At 40.5% G+C, this 24,444-nt stretch overlaps 1 protein-coding gene across 1 annotated transcript; it reads left to right on the forward strand.

Annotated features, from left to right (window-relative positions):
- The first annotated feature begins 301 nt into the window (after window positions 1-301).
- Window positions 302-20,322, forward strand: DIPK1C (divergent protein kinase domain 1C). Its single transcript, XM_083360714.1, has 4 exons — window positions 302-790; window positions 10,042-10,716; window positions 16,918-17,082; window positions 19,116-20,322. Exons 1-4 carry the CDS (start codon window positions 602-604, stop codon window positions 19,368-19,370), a joined length of 1,284 nt encoding a protein of 427 aa, XP_083216840.1. The 5' UTR covers window positions 302-601; the 3' UTR covers window positions 19,371-20,322.
- Window positions 20,323-24,444: the final 4,122 nt, after the last annotated feature.

A 24,444-nucleotide genomic window follows, 5' to 3' on the forward strand; every position in this document is an offset into this window, starting at 1 on the left:
AGGAGAAGGAGAAGAAGGAGGAGGAGGAGAAGGAGAAGAAGAAGAAGGAGAAGGAGGAGGAGGAGGAGGAGGAGGAGGAGAAGGAGAAGAAGAAGGAGGAGGAGGAGGAGAAGGAGAAGAAGAAGGAGGAGGAGAAGGAGAAGAAGGAGGAGAAGGAGGAGGAGGAGGAGGAGGAGGAGGAGGAGGAGGAGGAGGAGGAGGAGAAGGAGAAGAAGGAGGAGGAGGAGGAGGAGGAGGAACTACGTGGCTGGGGCTCGAGAAAGCTGCGCTTTCCCCCGAGCGCCGAGTCCCCCACCGCGGGCGCCTGGAGCCGCGGGCGAGTGGCAGGCGGAGCGGGGCGCGGGACCTCGGGGCTGGCGGCCGCTCGCTCGGCCGGGAAAGGAGAGAGCGTCTGCCGGTCCGCGGCTCCGGCTGCTTTGGACGTGCGTTGAAGGGAGCCGAGCCGCAGACTTTGGCTTTTGCTCCGGGTGATCCGGGGGGTCGCCTTCGAAAGCGGATCGGAATTCAACCGAGGTCAATGATGGATGCCGGCGGCGGCGGCGGCGGCGGCTGCCGAGGCACGGGCTAAAAGCGGGAAGCTGGGCGGCCGTCGGTGCAAAGGATGCTCCGGCTGAAGCGGCTGCTGAGAGCCAGGCTGGGCTGCCGGCGATGCTCCGCCGGGCAGTGCCTCTTCTGGGGAGTGTGCTGGGCGGTAGGGGGCGGCCTCTTCGCCGCCTTCTTCCTGGCGCACGGGGGCGTCTTCTCGGGGCGATGCACGGACGAGCAGAGTCGCCGGATCCTGGCGAAGCTGGTAGGTGGCAGCAAGGGAATGGAGAGGGCAGGAAGTGGGATCTGCCCTCAGCAGCAGCCCCCAAATGGGGTCGGTGACCTATCAGGGCTGCCCTGGCAAAGGACGCCTTCGAGATCAGGCTTAAGCCTTGTCTCCAGCTGTTCAGGGCCGCCCAGATGTGCCCTAAAGATCATCCCAGAGACTTGCATTTACATTAATAATAATAATAATAATAATAATAATAATAATAATAATAATAATAATAATAATAATAATAATAATAATTAATAATAATAATAATAATAGTTGTTGTTGTTGTTGTTATTATTATTATTATTATTATTATTATTATTATTATTATTATTATTATTATTATTATTATTATTATGTTGGAAGGGACCTTGGAGGTCATCTAGTCCAAACCCCTGCTCAGGCAGGAAACCCTATAGCATTTCAGACAAATGGCTGGCCAGTCTCTTCTTAAAAACTTCCAGTCTTGGAGCATTAAACACTTCTGGAGGCAGGTTGTTCCACTGGTTAGTTGTTCTAACTCAGACATGTCAAACACAAGGCCCGGGGGCCGGATCCAGCCCGCGAAGTGGTTTCATGCGGCCCGCAAAGCCATCCTGGAAACAGTGAGGGAAAGGCCCCCACTGCCTTGGCCCTGGCCCAGAGACCCTCCTTCTGCCAGAGACCCTCAGATCTGTCCCACTCCTGTCCAGGCCCCCATAGGCACCCTTGATGCAAACGATGTAGAGCTGGCCATGCCACCCAGTAGGCCATATGCACTTTAGCCAAGCCCACCCAGTAGGCCACGCCCACTCAGGGCACACCCACCCGGCCCCCTGAGGGCAACCGCAATGCTGATGCGGCCCTCAATGAAATTGAGTTTGACACCCCTGTTCTAACTGTCAGGAAGTTTCTCCTTAGTTCTAGGTTGCTTCTCTCCTTGACTAGTTTCCATCCGTTGCTTCTTGTCCTGCTTTCAGGTGCTTTGGAGAATAGCTTGACTCCCTCTTCTTTGTGGCAGCCCCTGAGATATTGGAAGACTGCTATCATGTCACCCCTCACCCTTCTCTTTGTTAAACTACACATACCCAATTCCAGCAACCGTTCCCTATATGGGTCTTCTGCTTTCCTTTCCTCCAGAGTTTAGTGAGAAATTGCTCATCAGGTGGGAGAATCATTTTCTGTGGCCATCACCTTGAGAGGGCCTCCTTGCACCTGGCATCTTCCAGATGTGTTGTGTCACAATTTCCAAAATTCTAAGCCAGAAAGATACATCTGGACCTGGACCTGTCTTAAAGCAACAAGGTAGAAGTGTGGCATTACCCTTCTGGATCACCCTCTCCTTATGGATGTGTCTAAAGGGAAGAATCACAGCCAGGGGTGCCTTTTGTAAATTTCTGTACAAGCAGCATCACCTTAATGCAGGGGTAGGCAACCTCGGCTCTTTTATGACTCATGGACTTCAACTCCCAGAATTCCTGAGCTGGCTCAGGAATTCTGGGAGTTGAAGTCCATGAGTCATAAAAGAGCCGAGGTTGCCTACCCCTGCCTTAATGTATAGAAATGCATTGGTCTGGTCTACTTTCCCTGCTGGGCTAATCCAGATATAGTCCTTTTCAGTCCTCAGAATTTGCAGCCAACACTTCGGAAGAGTAACAAGCTGGAATAGGCTGGAGTATAATTGGGCAAATCTGGGCTGAAATTTCCATTCGGCCACACAGGTCATTCTCTGCACAGCCATCCTTAACTCTGAACCCAGAGCACTTTACTGGGTTGATGTGAAACTGATATAGGAAAATGGCTTTACAGTCACATGTCCTTCCATGCGAATAAGACACGACATAAATGATAATGTGTTAAATAAATGGTACGTGTTGCGTGAATTGAGCGCTTCATAGTCTAAATCAGGGGTGTCCAATCTTGACAACTTTTAAGACTTGTGGACTTCAATTCCACAAGTGGCTGGCTGATGAATTCTGGGAGTTGAAGTCCACGAGTCTTAAAAGTTGCCAAGATTGGACACCCTGGTCTAAATGACTGTTCTAAGATAAAAATATCTAGGATATCTTAGGAATAGAATAAGGTATGCAACATGGCAAGAATGGGGTGGGGCTCGTGTGTGGGTTTGCTCCATGGAAAACTGTCCAAGAGCTATTAACTCTAAGAGGGAGGTGTTATTCCTACTGTTAAGAAGAGTTGTGGGCAGGAATGTATATTGTAAGAGAAATGAAAATGACAGAACTAGCAAAGATGGCAAAATTAACTTGTTTGTTTAGAGAAAGATTGAAGCCTTTTTTTGCATAAAAATGAACTTGTGGTCTATGGTTTTGATGATTAGATAGGGTAGATTATAAAATAAAAGCAATATGAAGTAACTTTAGAGAGAGGGAAGTTAAAATATATTTATACTTACAACTGATACGAAGAATATTGGAAGCCACTATTGGAAAAGATATTTCTATCTTTTCTTGCACTTTCTGCTTTCTCTTTGCTTTCTCTTTTTTCTTTTATATTAGTTTGCCTTAATTTTTATCTTCTTATTCAATTTTTTTTAATAAAAATTATGTTAAAAGCAACTGTGTTATTAGTGACTGGAAGCCCCTTATGGACTTTTTGCTTAAGGGTTGCTTATGGAAACAAGGACATTATGATGTAACCTTAGAGAGAGAGGGTAAAATATAAATATAGCTGCTGCTAAGAAGATTGGAAGCCACTTCTTACTAATTTTTTTCCTCTATTTCTTTTGCTTTATTTCTTTTTCACTTTTCCTTATTCTTCATCTCTTCAATTAAAATTTTGTATTGTTTTTGTTCTGTTGGAGAATGGTCATTTCTGTTAGTCACATTAAGAACTGTGTTAGAGGGGAGCCTGTAGATTTGATAATGAGATAAAATATTGATAATAAGTCAGTAAGATAGGTAGTCCTTGCTTAACAACTGGTCATGTAGTGAACGCTCAGTTATGATGGTCCTCCAAAATGGTACTTATGACCCGATTACAAAGTTCTGATGGCTACACATCTACATGGTCACATGATCGCATTGTGGGTGCTTGGTAACTGGCTTTCATTTACAGCTGTTTGAAGTTTTCTATGACCCACAATTTTCAGCATATTTTGCTGGTTTTCAGCATTCACTTCTGGTTTCCTGCAAAACCGTCCATTGGGTATAATGGATTTGTTTAACAACCACTGTGCTTGCTTAATGAGTGCAACATTCTTTAATGACCATGGCATTCGCTTAATGACCGTCACAATCAAGGTTGTAAAATCGGGTGCACTCATGTGATGGCCTGCTTAATGACTGCAACAACTCATGACCGTAATTACATAATGACTTATAATTTAATAATTTAAAAATCTTAACCTTATGCAATGGCTCTCTCACTACTTTCAGCACTGTCCCTGTGGGCAGTGAAAGAGCTGGACCCTTTTTTTAAACTGCTTCCTTTAAAAACAACAACAACAGCAAGAGAGACGTGTGTTGCCAGAAAGAAGGCATGCACTACTTAATACAAAAGAAAAATGGTTTCTAATAAATGGCTCTCTACTATCTACTTTCTCTGCTTTATGGTATGCAGGTCCTTCCCTTCAACTCCAGTCTGCCAAATGTTACTGATTACTTTTTCACAATGCTAAATGGTGACCCAAATAAGATCAGGAATGAATCTTTTGAGCAGGGCTGGCTAAGATCTCCCCAACGCTTGACGTTCTGAATAGGAGGCTTGTGAATATATTGCCACGAAAGGAGACAAGTACTATGGTCCATGCTGATGAAACTTTGCCCAGATTTTGAAAGGAAAAAGGGTGAGGAAGGGGAGGAGTCAGCCTGCTGATTAAGGAAAAGAGTGCCTGAAAAGCGTTTGCCATTACAATGGCATTTTTCCCCCTCCTAGGCAACTGTTAGTGTCAGTTAAACAAGACAGAGTACTCAGCTGATGGATCTCTCCGATAAAACTTACTCAAAACATACAAGAAGTTACATTTCCTAATGGGATGTAAATTCCATTCAATGCATTTATTTTGCTTTTCCCATCTGTAATCTATTTCATTTGATGTATCTGAGTTTGTTTGTTTTTTTGCAAAAGAGTAATTTAGCAATTGTGGAGACAGATTTTAGGAGCTGGTGCCATTTCTTTGTTGTGATAAAAGTAGCAAGATTGTTCTGTGTTATCTATAATATATCATGACATAATATAGAGCAACATATTGATAAAGTCAAACAGTTATTCCATTATGAATGAAGGCGAAAATATGTGTCCCAGGATAATGTTGCAGGATCCAATCTGGGTCGGTCACCAGAACCAGAGGTTTTGTATTCTGAGCTTTCAGACTTGTGTTGGAGCCCCTCTTCAGGGAACTTCTCTCTGGCTAGTTATTCCATTATTTCCATTTCTTTCCACAATGAATTATTTTGTTCCTAAAAAAGATGTTTAGGGTGTTAAAATGAATGCTAAACTGGATTTGCTTGATCGGTTATATAACAATAATTTCTTAAACTTGTATGCCACCCGACTCTCGATGACTCTGGACAACTCACAACAATCAAAGAAATTACAAATAAAATCGATAAAAGGTAAAAGATGGCAAGCATGACAGCCCAAATGAAATAGTGGGAGGAGTTCAGTCCCCCTCTCCAGAGACCTGGGTGAAGAGTCAGGTCTTCACAGCTCTTTTAAACAACGGCAGAATTGGGGGCCATCCAGACCTGAGGGAAACTTCACTTCAGAGGCAGGCATTGCTAAAGAGAAAGTGTGCTTTTGGGATCCTGAGAGATTACATTCTTTAATCAAAGGGACCTGGAATATGCCAAGGACCGAATTGGCTAGGGCCTAGGCAGATGTTATGGGAGATGGGTGGTCCCTCAAGTAACCAGGCTATATTTACCATGTACCTTTGTCACTGGAAACATTTTTATAGGCCAACGTTATCTGATATGTTTCACAATTGGCCCATTACACATGGGAAAAATATGCTACGGTCATGTGTTGTTCATCTGAGGTGGTTTGTACCTAATTTTAAGAACTACGGTGTTAAGGTGTAAAGTCAAATAACAGATTAAGCTCGGTTTCGTGTTTTCTTTATCCAATGGAAAAGTAACTTTAATAGATATAGTTCTATTATGGTAACTACCAATTGATGACTATAAATGTCCCTTTTGCGATACATAACAAACTACAGCAAATACTATGCTGTGGCAGCAGCTTTGCCAGTTTTGTGGAAATGGAACAATATTGATGATGTTACCTAGCTGGGTAATGAAACGTTTGCGAGAAAACAATCTAGAGCACGAAAGACCCCCAGTTCAACCATGAATTACAAATATTCTCTTCTAAATATTTTTCTTCTGACAGGCAGCTAGGAAACTTTGATACTTCTGAGATATGGGACATTTCCCATTTCCCACAGAGCTGAATTATAGCCCCCAAAGGATCTGAAGACATTGGGCCTGATTTGAGAATTGCATTTTGCATTTATCCTTGAGCCTGCCTCTGCGCTGATTTCAGAAGGAGAAAAGTTATTTACAGCTTATTCACAAGGCACATAAGACAGTGCTATGCTTGGGTTTAAGCCAGTGGTTTTATTGCCCTTGAAGAAACCAAATTGTCTTATAACCGAACAGTGTAATTTCAGCAATTTCTGATTAATCCCTGAAAAGGTTTGCTGATTTTAATTGCTTGTAATTTGAAGTAGTTATTTAAGATTATTGCATTTGTTTGTTACTTACATTTAATATTTGGGAAAAACTATTATGTTGTTTTAGTAGATGTGTTTGGGTTAAAAGTACTGGAATACCTGTCCAGTTAATAGTATAATCTTTACACACCTTCCCCAAAGTTGAAAAAGTTGTTTTAGAACCTTCTATTCATTACAAAGAAGGGACGCGGTGGCTCAGTGGGTTAGGACACTGAGCTTGTCGATCAGAAGGTCGGCAGTTTGGTGGGTCGAATCCCGAGTGCCGCGTAGCAGAGTGAGCGCCTGTTACTCGTCCCAGCTTCTGCCCACCTAGCAGTTCGAAAGCACGTAAAAAAATGCAAGTAGAAAAATAGGGCCCACTACGGTGGGAAGGTAACAGCGTTCCGTGCGCCTTTGGTGTCTAGTCATGCCGGCCACATGACCACGGAGACGTCCTCGGACAAGCGCTGGCTCTTCGGCTTTGAAACGGAGATGAGCACTGGCCCCTAGAGTTGGAAACGACTAGCACGCATGTACGAGGGAACCTTTACCTATACATTACTTTAGTTTACTTTAAATAAGCACTGGGGAAGATACTAGCAGAGCTCCTCCTAATATAATACTATTTAGAATAGAATAGAACTGGAAGGGACCTTGGAGGTCTTCTAGTCTGTTCTGTTCCAGCCTATGACTGGCCCTGTTTGAATGTCAGGGACAACCCCTTTTTATAGTCAACAGACTGGAAAAAACCCAACCAAATTTATTTACAAAGAAATCAAAAGTTCAAACAAGAGTTAAACCAAAAGTTCAAACAAGAGTTAAACAGGAATAACAGACCAGGACTCTAGCAAAAGATCTTCAAACGGTTGCCTTCAGCAACCAGCACCTCTCACACCTTCCCCTTTTACCAGCAGTCCCAAGGTGTGGCTTCTCATTGCCTTCTCCTCCTCTCACCGAGTTTCCTCATGGCCTTTCTCTGTTCTACTCTGCTGGATTGCCTCCTTCTCCTAGCATCCCTGAATAGATCCAGCTGTGAATCATCTATGTCCAATACCTCATGCTCACACAGCTGAGTCTGATGAGGAACATGACAGGAGGGGCCAGGCTGAGAGTCCTGCAGTGCATCAGAGCCTCCCTCTGACACCAAAGGCTCTCCAAACCCCTCCTCCTCCTCCTCTTCAGAATCATCAGACTCAGCTGCCAATATCACAGGCTGACGCTGAATCACAACATAGTCCAGCTCCTCACTCAAGCAGGAGAACCTATACCATCTCAGACAAATGACTGTCTAGTCTCTTCTTAAAAACCTCCAGTGATGGAGCACCCACGATTTTGGAAGGCAAGTTGTTCCATTGGTTAATTGTCCTCACTGTTAGGAACTTTCTCCTTAATTCCATTTTGCTTCTCTCTTTGATTAGTTTCCAACCATTGTTTCTTGTCCTGCTCCCTGATGCTTTGGAGAATAATTTGACCCCCTCTTCTTTGTGGCAGCTTCTCAAATACTGGAATACTGCTATCATGTTACCCCTAGTTCTTCTTTTCTGTAGACTAGCTAAACCCAAGTCCTGCAGTGGTTCTTCATATGTTTTAGTCTCCAGGCCTTATCTTAGTTGCTCTTCTCTGAACTTTTTCCAAGGTCTCAACATCTTTTTTTAGTATGGTGATCAAAATTGATTGCAGTATTCCAGGTGTGGTCTCATTAAGGTTTTATTTGCATGAAAGTACAGTATATCTTCATGAAAAATCAAGGTTATTATATAGATACAATTTTAGAATGCTTGCATACAAAAAAACCCCTTGATATAGAAATAAATATGAAACTTTTTAACTTTAGATATTTTGAAAAGTTTTCTTTTAAGTGCTTTAATATGTACATTATGTTCATTTATTGCATTATGCTTTATTAAGCCTTTTTTTAAAAAAAATGTGTGCATTGCATTATTCACATCCTTTGGGTCTGGTTACATGATTTCTAGACCTTTTAACCTCTTTGACTCTAGAGAGTTGTGAGGTATGTGGATTTGTTCTTTGAATAATCTGGAGTCATGTCTTCTAATTTGAAAACATTGGAAAATAAACTTAAATAGGATTTCCTAGCTAAGATGGATGTATACAACTTTACACGTGGCTAGGGTGAAAGAACTGAGGAAAGAATACAACAGACTGAAAGTTCCATCTGGAAATGGCCTGGAGAACTTTGAAAAAATATCTTGCATTTTCTGCAGTAAGCATTTCTGAAGGAGCCTGGTGCAGTGGTAGGTGGGAGGTTGTTGACTGAAAGTAAGAAGGAAGGTCAGAGAAAAACAGGAAGGAAGTTGGTATAAGGTCTCTGTCTGACTGTTTCATTTTTGGCATCTTCTAATAATCCACATTGATGAGTGTCTCCTTCAGAGATGTGCCCAGAATAAACTTTTGCAGCTGCACTTCTCGAAGGACAGAATGGACGTGGCTATATAGACTGCCTATGCCTATCTTAGAAAGGGAAGGATGGAAACAATTATGAGTGGAAGAAGGGACTGGCAAGGGAAATCCTCTTTGTTTCTTCTGTAATGACCACATAACTACAGACTTTCAATCTCCTTTTAAGCTTTGCAATCATGAATTATGGAATATAAAAACCGCACAAATATATTCAGCTTTCATTCCTTTTGTTCAGGGATGTGAAGTCAGTTTAATAACACAGTAAAGACAGAGCCCGGTGCTGTGATCTAATCTTTTTTTTAAATCATTGGTTTCTGCATTTACTAGGCTTTGTAACATATAATAGATCAAATGCTGTGTTTTGTAAGGAACAAACACAAATTGGAGTTCACATTCACTTTTTATCATGTGAAATTTGTATTGAATGTAATGAAATAATTAGAGTTGTGTTCCATGACTTTTATGACTTCAACTTCATCCCACAGTGTTTCATTCCACAATAGTAGGTAACCAGGATCCATTGTTCTGGATAGAAGAATGTTGGATTGCAACATACCTCTTTGGAGTTAATGGAGGTTCAACAAGAAGGCCACATCTTGCCCATATTTTCATCCTTGTCATACTAATATTTATATATTAATCACTGGTTTTCAACATCATGTACACAAAACCCATACATTTTGACAATTTTAAATGTGATGAAAATACGTTTCTGAAGAATTAGTTTTTAGCTCTTTCTTTCTATGGGATTTGAACTCTTAACTACATGGTGATTAGCGAAGAGGTCAGGTCTAAACTACAGAGGTCTAGAGCTGGGCCGTCACCATGAGACGGAGAGAAGGCAACAGTTATGATTTACCACGAGAAACAATTTATTATTTACCATGGGCAAAGCTTGTTATCACAGCACTAGCCTTAAGTGAGGCAACCATAGCTTTCTATGCTTATTTCTTTTATAGTTATTTCATAGTTTTCTTGCTTATTTCAGGAAAGGTGAACAGAAAGCATTAAAAAAATGTCCCATTTGGGCCCATCATCTTGTTTGCCTTTTTACTTCCTACAGGATGAAAACTATATTTTCAAGATAAGAATAAATGATTTTCAAAGTGCCTGGAAAATTTTGGTTTCCTACCATTAGCCTTGTTTGTTTGTTTCCATTTTTCTGCAGTGTTTTGACTACAGGACAGGCATGTTGACTGGGGATCTTTGTGAAGACTTATGTGTGACCCAGACTTTGACCTATAAACGCTGCCTTTATTATGACCAGGGAAAGAAGGTCATTCAAGCTGACTGGAGAGGCCTCCCTGTGATCCTAAAATCAAAAAAAGAAATATTCTCTAGCTACCAAGGCCTTGCCTCTTTGGAAGAAATGGAATCACAGGGAATTTCAGAAACCGAGCTGCTTCTGATGGTTGCTTTGGAAGTCAAGAACACATTGGGCTTGGAACTTCCTAACAAAATGGTGGGACCTTTGTGGATGAAAAGAGGCCCACATTGGAAAGCACAGCTGGCTAGTTTGTGGTCTTTACTCCAACAGGAAGAGTACATTTATTTTAGTGTTTTGCAGGACATCAGTAAACATGTTCTAAGGGTTATCGGTTCTTGTGGCCACTTTTATGCTGTGGAATATCTGACAGCTGGACACGCGTGGCACAGTACCCTTTTTTCTGTGGAAGATGCTGTTGGTGCTTCCCTTTCTGGGATTAAAAACAAGGCCAAAGCCATAATCCAAATTGCAATCAGCTTCTTGGATATGATGAATCATTTTGACAACGACTTTTCTTATCCTCTTCATCTCTGTGATATTAAACCAGAAAATTTTGCCATCCGAAATGACCTGACGGTAAGTTAGACCCAGCTTTTCATAACTAAATATAGAATTTATTAGTATCATAATGAAAGATGTGAGCACCAGCATGCTGACTGGGGATCGTTATGAAGGCTTATTCGTGGCACAGACTTTGACCTATAAATGCTGCCTTTATTATGATCAGAGTAACAAGGTCATAACAAGGAAAAGTCTTGCTCTTTGTTGACTGCAAGGCAACAGTTTTCTAGATATTGCCGGCATTATACATTGGAGCAGACAATGAAATTTTGCTATTTAAAACTCCATCCTTTACCTTTGTGCTGTTCTAATATTCTGTATTCGTAAGAGTGTCTTTTCCTATGCTGTTCTACAGTTTTTTCTTGAATATATACTATAAGCCATTTACAAAAATATTAATGACAATTTGAATAAGTAGAAGCTATGCAAAAACATCGATCAGCTTCTGTTTCAGATTGCAGCAGACCAGACTTGCCTTCTACTGAATATCAGACCACACTTATTCTTTTCTTGGGCTTTCTTCCCCCTTCCACGCACACACCAAGCACGCTCACTTTCAGCATAACATAGTCATTAAACTTTCTGACTTGGGGTTCCCGTCATACCTATATATATGTTTCCACATATATTTAAAGAATTCATAAATTGAACATAATCTGTCAACTTGTTAAAAAATGGCAGGGGTTTGGTTTTGTAAGTAATATTACTTGGAGCTCCAACATCAGAAGCAGGTAATTATGAAGGTGAAAAAGATTGAAGGTTCTCACTTGTAGATTTCATCTCCTTGGAGACAGAAATCCCATTCTCCAACATTTTCCAAAGATATTATAAATCTTAAATGTATCGCTTGGGTGGCAGTTGGGGGATGTGTGTTATAGTCACATGCCTACAGATGACAGTGGCTGAAGCCTGAATAGTAGTGATGGATAGTGTTAATTCCACAAATGGATGAAGTCAAAATCAAGAGTGGATGAAGGCAACTGGCTCTTCTTTCACCTCATTTATCTGTTCTGTAACACCACATGTTTCTACATGCACTGATCCATTTGTACAAACATTAGCAACCTATCCATTAATGGGGAAAAGCAGCAATATAGTTTAAATTGCTTCTTTTCTTGGGCTGTTTCCCATTCTATCTATCAGGCAAATAGACCTACAATCACGCACCCATTAGTTTATCTCCATTTTGACACTTTCCATTTATTATAATATAATAATAATTAATACCTTGTCCGCAATACAATTGCCCTATATATGCTTTCTTGCCTTCATACACTCACACAGGATTTATACATTCATACATTAATGTTTTGTTCACATCTCCTCTTTCAATCAGCATACCAGGAAAGGAAAATAAAATAGCAGGAATCAGGAAAGTTCAGGGGAGTTTGGTGTTTGCCGAGCGCCACCTTGGAGGCAAAACCAGGAGACCAACACTGATGGTGTTACCTAGTTTGGGTAAAGAAATGTCTGCAAGAAAACAACCAAGCTCCTGAGCTATATTCTCCTTTATTAGTTTACTTCCAGTTTCTGGCAAAAAAAATGCCAATTGGGGAAAATTAATTCTCTTCATGACCATTGGAAAAAAATGTTGAAAAATCGGCTCAAGTCACATGATGCCTTGATACTTCTCTCAAGCAATTTACCACTGTAATTCTGAGCTGAATAGAATTCCACACTGGAAAATCCGATGCTAACATGACTTAAAGGCTTAGCAATAATTCAGTTTTCCATTTCTTAGACCATAAGACAGTCTGAATTATTAAGTGGTGAACAGATTCCCCCCCCCAGATTAATTATACTTATATGTTTACTCAAATTCAGCACAATCATTGCAGAATGCCCTTTTATGCATGCAGGACTCTTTCCAAGTGACTAGAAGACATTAGCTCCTGCCACTGTCGGTACGGCTAGCCATTGCTCAACATCATAGATACACAGTGCTGACTCAGCTGCAATAATGTTGGTATTCATCTCACTTGTTAATCATGCATATCTATCCAAACAACACACGTGCAGCTGCAACGCATCATGGGACAGTGTCTTTCTTCAAGGAGAATGAAGTCCCCCCAAACCTTGAAATGATCACAGTTGCAGTTCATTGCAAAAATTAGAAAAGAGGTATCCAGGATAAGCTCAAAAATGACAGCAGGAGGTGGGAGGGAAAAAACAACAACAGAAAATTCAGTAAAACTTCAGCTTAACCAGATTTCTACTTTGCAGACCTCAGATGCAAAGGACAAGTTTTCTGTTTCATCTCTTGGAAATAATTGACATTATTTGCATCCAAAGAGGTCTAGATCAGGGTAGGCAACCTTGGCTCTTTTATGACTCGTGGACTTCAACTCCCAGAATTCCTGAGCCAGGAATTCTGGGAGTTGAAGTCCACGAGTCATAAAAGAGCCAAGGTTGCCTACCCCTAGTCTAGATGGAACACTTCATTTGTATTATATGTAAGATATAAGATGTGCTGACTGACATTATTTGTTTATTGAGATCTTCATGTAAGTTGATGCAAATGATATAATCTGTGTCAGTTGCATATTGACATAATGCAAATAATGTAGGTCACATTTGTGTAGACCACAAATGACATGCTGTTGGACGTAGTGAACATTTAGAAGTGACAGACACCTCTCACTCAAATTACTCCATTAAATAGAAGAGCTCTGTATTATTATTCCTATTAGTATTAAAAGTATTTTGAATTCCATTTAGTAACCGGAGTTCTCTGAGGAAGTTACAGTCCTAGTTAAAATATTGAATGATTCTGTGCATATAATCCAAGCAAAAGAATACTGTGGTGTAATCGCAAAATACAATTAATAGTGCAGGAGACCAAAAATGCCCTTCTGTTAAAATTAAACCAAATGAAAAGTTATAGAAATGTCAGAACAGGAATGTCTTTGACTCACAGGAAGGTGGGGAGCATATCAATTTAATTTATTGTTGTTATTATTAATTTCTTGGTGTCAAAAAGATACTGAGGCAGTGGATGAAATAACTGAGATAAAAAAGCAATCCCTGTGCTGGCGTTTGGGGAAGGGAAGAGAAATAAGTCATTTTCAGATTAAAAATAATAATAAGAAAATGCATGGGATTTGACTGGGGAAGAGGAATCTGACAAACACATGGCAATCTGCCTGGCATTTTGAATAGTCAGCCTAGAATGTGTTTAAAATTCCTGTTAATGTTTTTCTGGAGGGCTTCCTGTAATTTTGTTCCAAATGCTGCCCTGAGTGGACTTGCCTGACCAATCTGCCAGTTTTGCTAATACAAATTAATGAAGTGGCCAGCACATGATACCAAGGGAGAGAAAGGTTATTTTATTAATGCTGCATATAATTGCTTTTTGAATACGAAAGAAATCTCTATGAAGGTTCTGAGTTATAGCTTAGCCTTCTCATAATATTTGGACCACAATCTCAATGGGGCCTGCTCACTTGCATTCCAAAAAACATGAAACAAAAGGCAATGAACCGGAAATGTTTTCCATTAGAAGTTTCTTAATGAAAGAGACACTCAAAAGAAGTTGCAAACATAAGAGGAGATGTCAAGAATTACTGATGTTCCTGATAGTGCCTGCATCAACCTGTGGAAAGCCCAGGGCTGTTTTCAAAGAAGGGAAGGGAGCGGGAATGTGCAGTTTCTCTTGGAGTTCAGGAAAATTAGAAGAAAGTTTCAAATTCAGGACTCTCACCTTGTCACTCGGGCTAATGGGATTTTAGATGTGCTTTCTTCATCTGCTGTCTTTCCTTTTTCATTTTGACGTGGATCATTGAAAGACAAAAATTCATAGAGCATATCACATAGAGCAGGGGTCCCCAACCCCCGGTCCGTGGACTGGTACCCGGGCCATGGCATGCCAGCAACCGGGCCGCACAAACAAGCAAAGCCCCATCTGCGGGATGCAGGCAGCACACAAAACTACGCCCTGTTTGGTACGCCGAAAAAACTCTCTCCACATAACCGGTCCCTGGTGCCGAAAAGGTTGGTGACCTCTGACATATTGAAATACAATAAATAAATCTGGGAAACCAGCAATTATTTGGAACAGGCTCAGTCAGCTCCATTGCTATTTTTTAAAGTCTCCTTGGCTTTCTTCATACATTATGCTTAACTGGATCAGTGGAGAAAGTGGATCAATATGTTGTTGGAACATATTGGTTAAATGTGCTCATCAGCTAATTTCTAGGGCAGTAGTCTGCAAACCCTGTATTCCATGACTCTCTGAAATGATAAATGTGTTTGACCTCCCCTGCCATGACTAAAACTCATGATTTCATTGGTGTTAAGAGATAGGCAAGTTTTCTTTGGGGGGGGGAAACTAACAAAAAACTGACATGGATGTCCTGGGTCATGTGCTGCCAGGGTATAATACCAGGAAAGGAGACATCTTGGGAGCAGGTCTTTTAAGTACACGTTTACCCTGGAAATCTGCTAGTTTTAACTATGGCAGGGCTGAGCCTTATGCTATAGAACCTTCTCCACTGACATTGGCTTATAAATTACTCTCCCTTCACCGATTGTAAATGCTGGCATGAATAATCAGGGATAGATTTTTGTATGAGCCCTGTTAAGTTTTTTCATGAAACCAGCCGTTAGAAGTTGTGATTCCATTTTATAGGTTAGTCTGTTATAGCTCACAAGCAAATCATGTTTAATCAAACCATGACTTAAGAAGAACACACAAACCCAGTATAAGGGCAATACTTTGGATTGAGGATAAGAAATTCAAATTAGCTTGAGGATTCTCTAATCTAGAACCTAGATTGAAACTTGGCCCTTTTCTGACTTGTGGACTTCAACTCCCAGAATTCCTCAGCCAGGCACACTGGTTGAGGAATTCTGGGAGTTGAAGTCCACAAGTCAGAAAAGGGCCAAATTTGAAGACCCCTGAGCTAGATTCATCACTGGCTAGATTCAAACTGAGTAATTGTATAAACGAGGTTGTGTCCTATAGATTATCATTAGGTCCACAACCCAGACCATCCTTCAGAGCCTCAAGTAAGTCTCATTGGATTTAGATGTGCAGCCATACGGGTATTGGGCTTCCAATTCTGACCTTCAGCCCAACACACTTTGAAGTACAGGTAATCCTCGTCTTACAACAATTCATTCAGTGATCATTCAAAGTTACAATGGCACTGAAAAAGGTTACTTATGACCATTTTTCACACAACCATTGCAGCATCCTCATGGTCACATGATCAAAATTCAAATGCTTGGCAATTGACTCATATTTATGACAGCTGCTGTGTCGCGGGTTCTTGTGATCACCTTTTGTGGCCTTCTGGCAAGCAAAGTCAATGGGGAAGCCTGATTCACTTAACAACAGTGTTACTAACTTAACAACTGCAGTGATTCCCTTAACAACTGTGGCAAAAAAAGTTCTAAAATGAGGCAAAACTCACTTAACAAATGTGTCATTTAGCAACAGAAATTTGGGGCTCAGTTGTGGTAGTAAGTCAAGGATTCACTGAAATCAAAATATTTTGCTTCTTTCAGTACTGAAGCTCATTGAATGGAGTAAACCTCCAGAGTTCATCGGCAACTTTTGACTCATTCTAACCATTGCATTTATTGTATATCCATTAAATAAAGAAATACTTTTTTTAAAAAAAATGACTGCAATAGGATGCTCAGTACCTCTGGATTTTCATCCAGTTCTGGAAAATAGTGAGGCAATATCAAAAAAAACGTACCCAAGAATCTCTGGATGGAAAATATGTTTTCTATCACTGAGAAAGGCTCACTTTCTTGGATACCTCTGTCCTTTTGCAAAAGTATTTAAAAGTACTTTTATTTCATTGATGAAATAAAAGAAGGACATGACTTTCGGTGGCATTTGCAGCAAGTTATGACAAAATGACAACAAATGCACTTGGATGTCATTATACAAATTCAGGTGGGGAAATCCTGCACATTTGTCAGTTGCTTCTCCCCAGCGGCAGAGGCCCAGGGTGTCCTCAAAGAACTGTAATAAATTCAAGGCTCACGTTTTCTCCATGCTTTCCAAGGAAAGCTTATGTTTTTTTTTTACAGAGCAGTCAGTTTGAGTTTCACAGGTAGTGAGCAACATGGGTCCCATGTGTAATTTCTCATTTTCTCTTGAATTTATCCTGCACTGTTTTCTCTCAGAACTCAAAATGCCCTAAAGTTGCACGGAGTTTTGGCTCAGACTAAATCAACCTAAATACATTGCTCTGATTGCAGGTGGTTGCCATTGACGTAGACATGGCCTTTTTTGAACCTAAAATGAGAGACATCCTCGAACAAAACTGCTCAGGAGATGAAGACTGTGTTTTTTTCGATTGCTTTTCCAAATGTGATCTGAAGAATGGAAAATGTGGGGCAGAAAGAGCCAATACTAACCTTCAAGTGAGTGGCTAAGTAGAAATATTTTTATTTAAGTGGCTGCATGCCTCTGCTTTAACATCCTAATTACTGCACTGATTAAAATGATGTATCCATGACTGGCATTTGGGCATGTTCACGTACATCAGCACAACAAAAGGTGAGTGAAGTCCCACTTCAAGATATAGCTATCAGTGTGCTCAGAGCCACCAGCCACAGACAGATCATGCAATGTCATATCATGTCATACTTTTTAGGGAAGACAATTAACAGGTTCTGTTACTATTCTAATCTCTGCAATAGCATCTGTATTGTCAACATCTGATGTAGCATCCCTCCACCTGAGTGCCAGTGGTAGCTAATGATGAACACAGAGCAAGGCATTTCATAATGAGATAACATAATTGGGCAAGTTGTTCTAAAGCAGTGTTTCTCAACCTTGACAGCTTTAAGATATGTGGATTTCAATTCCCAGAATTCCATGATGGCTTAAGGCTGCCAAGGTTGAAAAACACTGTCCCAGATGTTACAATATGGAAGAAGAATTTGCCAGAGGAGTGATGTTAGTAGCCTTTCCACAATTACAACATACAGCTCCACTCTCACTAAGGAGTCAAACTATGTGTATGTGGTAAAAATGGACTACTACTACTACTTACTACTACTGCTATGCCTATGCACAGTGTCTGCATAGGGAAAGCAATAGCAATTTATGCCCTTAATGTTCAGTTGCAAAAGAGCTAGAGGAATTTATTATCACATTTATTATCATTTATTCTTATGTCCAGTTCTTATACTATATATTTTCTTCTGTGAATGGATTCACTTCATAAGGAGGTGTTGCTCTGAATGGGGATGGTCAAAATGGCTCTCATTGTCTCCCATTTAACAATCGATGTAAAGGTCAAACATTTTAATCTAATCGTGTTCTTACTCATTTTATTGGAAACCATTTCTATGCCTTCCTCAGAGTAATTTCTCGAGTTTGTATTAAGTGTTTACCCAAGAGAGGAATAGGGAGAATAAATTTTTATTGAGTTTTTATTCCTATGCTTGGGTGGAGAACTGTTTTTCCTGTTTTGTGCATCAGCCAGGATTAGAGTTACAATAGGGGCAACTATATAAGTCTTTTAAAATAAATGATAAATAAAACAGTGGGGAAATTTGTCAGCAGCCAGAAGAGAAGAAAAAACTAAAGCATAACCTGCTTCCAGTGCAGAGCAATACAATTTATTTAGATGCCAGAAGCCCATCTTTGTGCCCAGATGAATGTTTATGTGTTTGCATTGATTTATTTAGTGAAAAATGGGATGGGGAACGTTTCTGCCTGGGAGTAAAATTTTGGGTCTTTGGGTCTCATCAGGGGGCATCATAACATCAACATTGAAGTAGGTGGAGCCAACAGATTTTGAATTTTTTGGTCTAGGACAAGGGTAGGCAACCTTGGATCTTTTATGACTCGTGGACTTCAACTCCCAGAATTCCTGAGGCAGCATGGCTGCCTCAGGAATTCTGGGAGTTGAAGTTCACGAGTCATAAAAGACCAAGGTTGCCTACCCCTGGTCTAGGAGAGGGGGAGTTAATAAATTCCTTAAACCTCCACACCTTTAAGGTGCCTATGAAACCTCCAACTCCCCAGTAAAGCAAAAACCCCTGAGACTGATCACATTAGCCTCCAATGGGACTGGGAGCCACAACCAAAATCCTTGGGGGGCTGGCTGCAGGTTGCTTCCCTTGCCTCACAGTGCATAGATTTTTCTCTGCCCAAGCAGAGTGAGTCTCTTGTATAAAAACTACTCTGGACCAAGATCTCATTACAGAATGGCCCTGTCATGGTCTGTGTGGTGTTTATGTGTCAGATTTTTATTTTATAGTCCTTATTGTGGTGCTCCGTGAGCCATATAGAGCCAATGGGAATTTAACAGCACAGAAGCCTTAATAAAAAAATAAAAAAATACATCCATAAATTGCAAAGTGCAACAGGACTGAACATGCGATTCATGTGATCTCATGTGATTCTTCAGTACAAGACTCTGTTTCTTCTTCTTTTCCAATAGGTCATCTGTGATAAAATATTTCGCCCCTGGTTCACTCTAAACCTTGGAGGATCAGCCGTTTCCTTTCCCATGCAGCTGCAGTTACAGCAGGCAGTGCATGATTGTGCACAACCAAGGAGCAAGGATATTTCCAACATGCAGAGCAATTCTGCAAGTTCTTTTTCTCAGCTATACAATTTGCTCCGAGCCAGTCAAAAGGAACTTCATAAATCTAATCTAGCAGATTCATCACTCATGGTTACCCAGGAAACGTAGCTTTTTCTTATTGCTGTCGCTGAATTAAATTATTTTCTACTTCTTTTTTATTTTACTATACTTTGAAAACCACAACTGAGCTTGCTGCGTATATATTGGAATGAAGTCCTGATTTAACAGACTATATTCAGTAGGCTTTGGATACAGTGGACCAAATTTCTATTTGGACAGCTCCCCTGAAATAACAGAGAAGTTGATTGCATATAGTTGTTTGTATAAGGGAGTTAAATTTACACTAATTTTATCTTAATTTTATGATACAACAATTTATATCATTTGCATAATGATGTCATTAGGTAAGTGATGTCAATCACTGCGAAGATGTACTTTTGTATTTAACAGGCATTGGGAATAACAAAATGTACCCTTCTCTCCCCAATCGGTCGATAAAATTCAAGTTTAGCTGTATTAATTCTCTCTGAAATGTGGGAACTAGTCATATCAGCCAAACTAATACAAGAGTCAAATCATTTAGTAATTTAATTTTATTTCTAAAATGGAATAGTTGAGGATGGCTAAGTATTTAATTAACATGCTCAATAGAGATCTTTGTGAAGAAAGTGTATCCTATTTTAACAACAGTTTTTAAATATATCAGTTACAGCCTCCTTGATGCTCATAATTAGGTCAAATTATTTAGATTGACAAAGTTTAGTGATGGAAGTGTAGAGAGTAAATGCCATGTCATTTTGTTGTTATATCTGGACCACATTATTCTCTGTTTGAATGATGCTGCAACACTGATGGAATTAACTAGCAACTTTATGAAGGTCAAATACCCAATGATCAAACACTGTTTTTTTCTCTCTCTAACATCCCTGCCAATCTCTTATTGTCTTTAACATTCTCTTTCTTTCCCAGTTTGCAGGCTATAAGTGAAATAAATTTTAGCAGAAATCTGACAAATCTTTTCCAAGTGGTTTTTAAAATTAAACTCTCTGATGAAGTTGTATCCTCCTCATTCATGATTCTCCCACCTGTAGTTTTCCTGTTATTTGGATTCATTCCTTCTAACTACATACACAAAAGCAATGTCCACACAATATCTGTAGAGATTCTCAGTCAACCAGGTCATGGTTGTCCCAAAGGTGCTTTTTCAAGAGGCAACTGGACTTTCTTGTTTTTGTTTGAAGACATTTCACTTCTCATCCAAGATTCTCGTCTTGAATGAGAATCAAAATGTCTTCAAAGAAAAACAAGAAATTCCAGTTGCCTCTTGAAAAAGCACCTTTGGGTCCACACGATGTGTTAAATTACAGTCTGATTTGAACTGAATGAATTTCAAATGGCAAACTACAAACCATAATAACAGTAACTAGAAAGACATTGAGACTCCAGAAAGAGCACAGAGAAGAGCAACAAAGATGATTAGGGGACTGGAGGCTAAAACATATAAGGAACGGTTGCAGGAATTGGGTATGTCTAGTTTAATGAAGAGAAGGACTAGGGGGGACATGATAGCAGTGTCCCAATATCTCACGGGCTGCCACAAAGAAGAGGGGGTCAAACTATTTTCCAAAGCACCTGAAGGCAGGACAAGAAGCAACTGATGGAAACTAATCAAAGATAAGCGACCTAGAACTAAGGCGAAATTTCCTGACAGTTAGAACAACCAGTGGAACAATCTGCTTCCAGAAGTTGTGAATGCTCCAACACTGGAAGTTTTTAAGAAGAGACTGTACAGCCATTTGTCTGAAATGGTATAGGGCAGACATGTCAAACTCACGACGTCACGTGACATTGCGCAACGTATCGGGACGGTTTTGCCATTGCCAGCAATAGGGTAGGTGCGGCTTCTGGATGATGCATCCAGCCCGCAGGCCGGCAGTTTGACACCCCCGGTATAGGGTTTCCTGCCTGAGCAGGGGGTTGGACTAGATGACCTCCAAGGTCTCTTCCAACTTTATTATTATTATTGTTATTGTTATTGTTGTTGTTATCATCATCCACAACGATGCAAACCACATTTTAACTTATGTTGTTGTGCTAACTTGGCCCTAAAAATCTGCAGTTTTCAGTTTGCAGATGACAAAAAGAAGGGACAATGAAAATTATATTGGAGAAAGAGGAGGCATTTTAAATTCTATCAGTAAAATGATCTGCATCTTGACATCTATCTTTTAGACTAAATTTCACTGCTTTCTTGCTTCTGCAGAAGTTTTTCACAGATCTGAGCTGTAAAAGTCCTCATGATCAATAGAGAGGATTGAGAATGTATGCCTAGCTTTTTGCATCCCTAATCTGATAGCTCTGTTAAGAGATGCTGAAGAGAAATCTACTCAGACTCCATAGTATGCTACTAACTTTCTTCTTTGGCATGGCAAATATATACTGTATTGATAATGAGGATGGAAGATCATTACTCCTCTTATTGTGTCCACAGAGAGCCATCTTGTGGCCCTGTTTTGGGTGACCCAAGCTTTCCTGGGTAAGGATGGTTCAGAGAACCTTTTATAGGGCTGTGTGGAAAATGTTTCCCAGCACTGTCGATAAAATCTCTCAGATTCATTTTCAATTCAACACTGGGTTTGTTGCAGATTGGATGGAGAAGCCCTGGGAGAAATCTTGGCCTGTAATCTGGGAATGGTATAAACCTACTGGACTTGTAGAAGTGTCATGTGAGTAGGTTTTAGCAGTGGCTAATGTTTCCTTGAGTGAGGGGTTGCTTCTAATGAGGCTTTGGTTTCTCCCTCCTCAAGAAGCCCTACTATACTGGACAATTTTCATCCACTATCTAGTCTCCCCTTTTGGGGGAAGTTGATTGAGAAGGTGGTTGTAGAATAGTCTCGGACACCTTGGAGGGAACAGAAAATTTAGATCCCTTTCAGTTGGGATTCAGACCTGGGCATAGAATAGAAACGGCATTGGTCGTGCTTTGAGATGGAGGGATGGAGGTTGTGCATCCATCCTTGCCCTAGTTGACTTTTCTGTGGCTTTCAGTATCATCAACCATGGTATCCTTCTCAGTCAGCTCAGAGTACTGGTGTTGGGCAGCACACTGTAGTGATGGTTCGCCTCTTTCCTCCGGGGTCAATTCCAATTGATGGTGGTTGGGAGAAGAGAACCCACCCTTAGCTACTGCTGCACGAAATGCTGCAGGGTTTGGTACTCTCCCTTCTCTTATTTAACCCGTAAGGCCACTGGATGAGCTCATTCATTGTGATTGTACATCTCTGTCCCTGGCAAATTAAGCAATGCTGTGAATGTCTTATTTTGGTGCTTGGAGGCTGTGAGGGTCTGGCTGGGGAACAAAAGGGTTTAGCTGAACCCTGAGTGGCTTTGGGTTTGAGGACCTTCTGATTCTAGGACTATGTCATCTTTGGTGCTGAATGGCATGGAACTACGTATCCCAGAAAAACCCAGGCACAATCTGAGGGTTCTCTTCGATTTATGACCCCTGCTTGAAGAGCAGATGGTTGTTATTGCTAGGAGGGCCTCTGCACAGTTTCAGATTGTTTGCCAATTGCACCCATTCCTGGATTGGGGGAAATCTACTCACAATCACTCCTGCCCTAGTCACTTTCTTTTTGGATTTCTGTAATGCACTCTACATGGGGCTGCTCTTGAAGAGTATCTGGAAGCTTCAGCAGATGCAAAATACAGTAGTGGGAGCAATTATCAGAGCAGTTAAATTACACCTCTGCTTCACGAGCTGCATTAGTTGCCAGTCTACTTCTACATCCAATTCAAGGTGCTCATTTTGACCTGTAAAGCCTTTCATGGTATGGGGCTGGAGGGGCACCACTTCTCTTTGAGTACATGTGCTCACCCTGTCAGATCTGGCAGAGAAGCCAAGCCATGGATCCCATCTGCCAGGGAATAACACCTGGCGGGCCAAGGAGACGAAGCCTTCTCTACCACTGCACCTGCCTTGTGGAATTCTACCTACCTGAAGTAAGATTAACTCCATCCTGTCAACAGTCCATAAGTCGACTAGGGAGATTTCCAGAAGGCTGTCTTACTGTGGTTAATATCATACTCTCGTGCCTTCTTTATAGTTATTTTTTTAAAAAAATTGTGACTGTTTTTAAGGTATTTTTTAATTAAGTGCTGTACATTGCCCAGAGTCCATTTCAAATATGATAAATAAATGAATAAATATGATAAATAAATGAATAAATGATAAGATTGCATCATGGCTCTGTGCCTGAACCATCTTGGACTTTTAATTTAGCAGGTCTGCAGGAAAGTACAACATACTTTAAAAAAACTGTTTACAACATAGACTGTCCTATTAAGATAGGGGGGAAGGGCATAATGGAGTTCTGATTACTATCTTACAGTGGAAATAAAGATAATCCTCAATACATGACAATTGAGCCAGGAAGTTTGGTTGTAATTTAATTGCAGTTGTAAGTTGATTCACCATGTGACTGGACTCAATTTCATGACCATTTTTATGAGAAACATTAAGGAAATCATGGTAGTAAATCTGACTCCAATTAATCCAATGGGGTTTTGTGGCAAAAAGTCACAAAACATAATTACGTGACTTTGGAAATCTGCAACTGTTGTAAATGCGAGTCAGTCACCAAGTTCATGAAATGTAATCACATGGTGGGGAGGGGGCTGTTACAGTCATAACTTTAAGGACAGGTCATAAGTAACTTTTGAATCTGTTGGTTGTAAGAAGATCTATCTCTACAGGTACTCCTCAACTTACGAACACAATTGAGCCCAAAATTTCTGCTGCTAAGTAAGACATTTATTAAATGGGTTTTGCCCCATTTTATGACCTTTCTTTGCCACAGTTGTTTAGTGAATCACTGCAGTTGCTAAGTTAATAACATGGTTGTTAAATGAATCTGGTTCCCCATTGATTTTGCTTGTCAGAAGGTAAGAAAAGGTGATCACATGACCCCAGGACACTGCAACTGTCATAAATATGAATTAGTTGCCAAGTGTCTGAATTCTGATCACATGAACGTGGAGATGCTGCAATGGTCAAGTGTGAAAAATGATCTTGTCACTTTTTACAGTGCCGTTGTAACTTTGGTTACTAAATGAACTGTTGTAAATCGAGGTCCATCTATATTCCCAAAACATGCTTCATCTAATTAAAAGGTTAGCCTGT

This window comes from Vipera ursinii (genome assembly GCF_947247035.1).
Source record: "Vipera ursinii genome assembly, chromosome: 3".
In the NCBI taxonomy this organism is placed as follows: domain Eukaryota; kingdom Metazoa; phylum Chordata; class Lepidosauria; order Squamata; family Viperidae; genus Vipera; species Vipera ursinii.

Coding starts and splice junctions, on each gene's coding strand:
- DIPK1C (XM_083360714.1), top strand. CDS start 602: ATGCTCCGGCTGAAGCGGCTGCTGAGAGCCAGGCTGGGCTGCCGGCGA. Junction 791..10,041: donor GCCGGATCCTGGCGAAGCTG/GTAGGTGGCAGC, acceptor ATTTTTCTGCAG/TGTTTTGACTACAGGACAGG. Junction 17,083..19,115: donor GAGCCAATACTAACCTTCAA/GTGAGTGGCTAA, acceptor CTTTTCCAATAG/GTCATCTGTGATAAAATATT.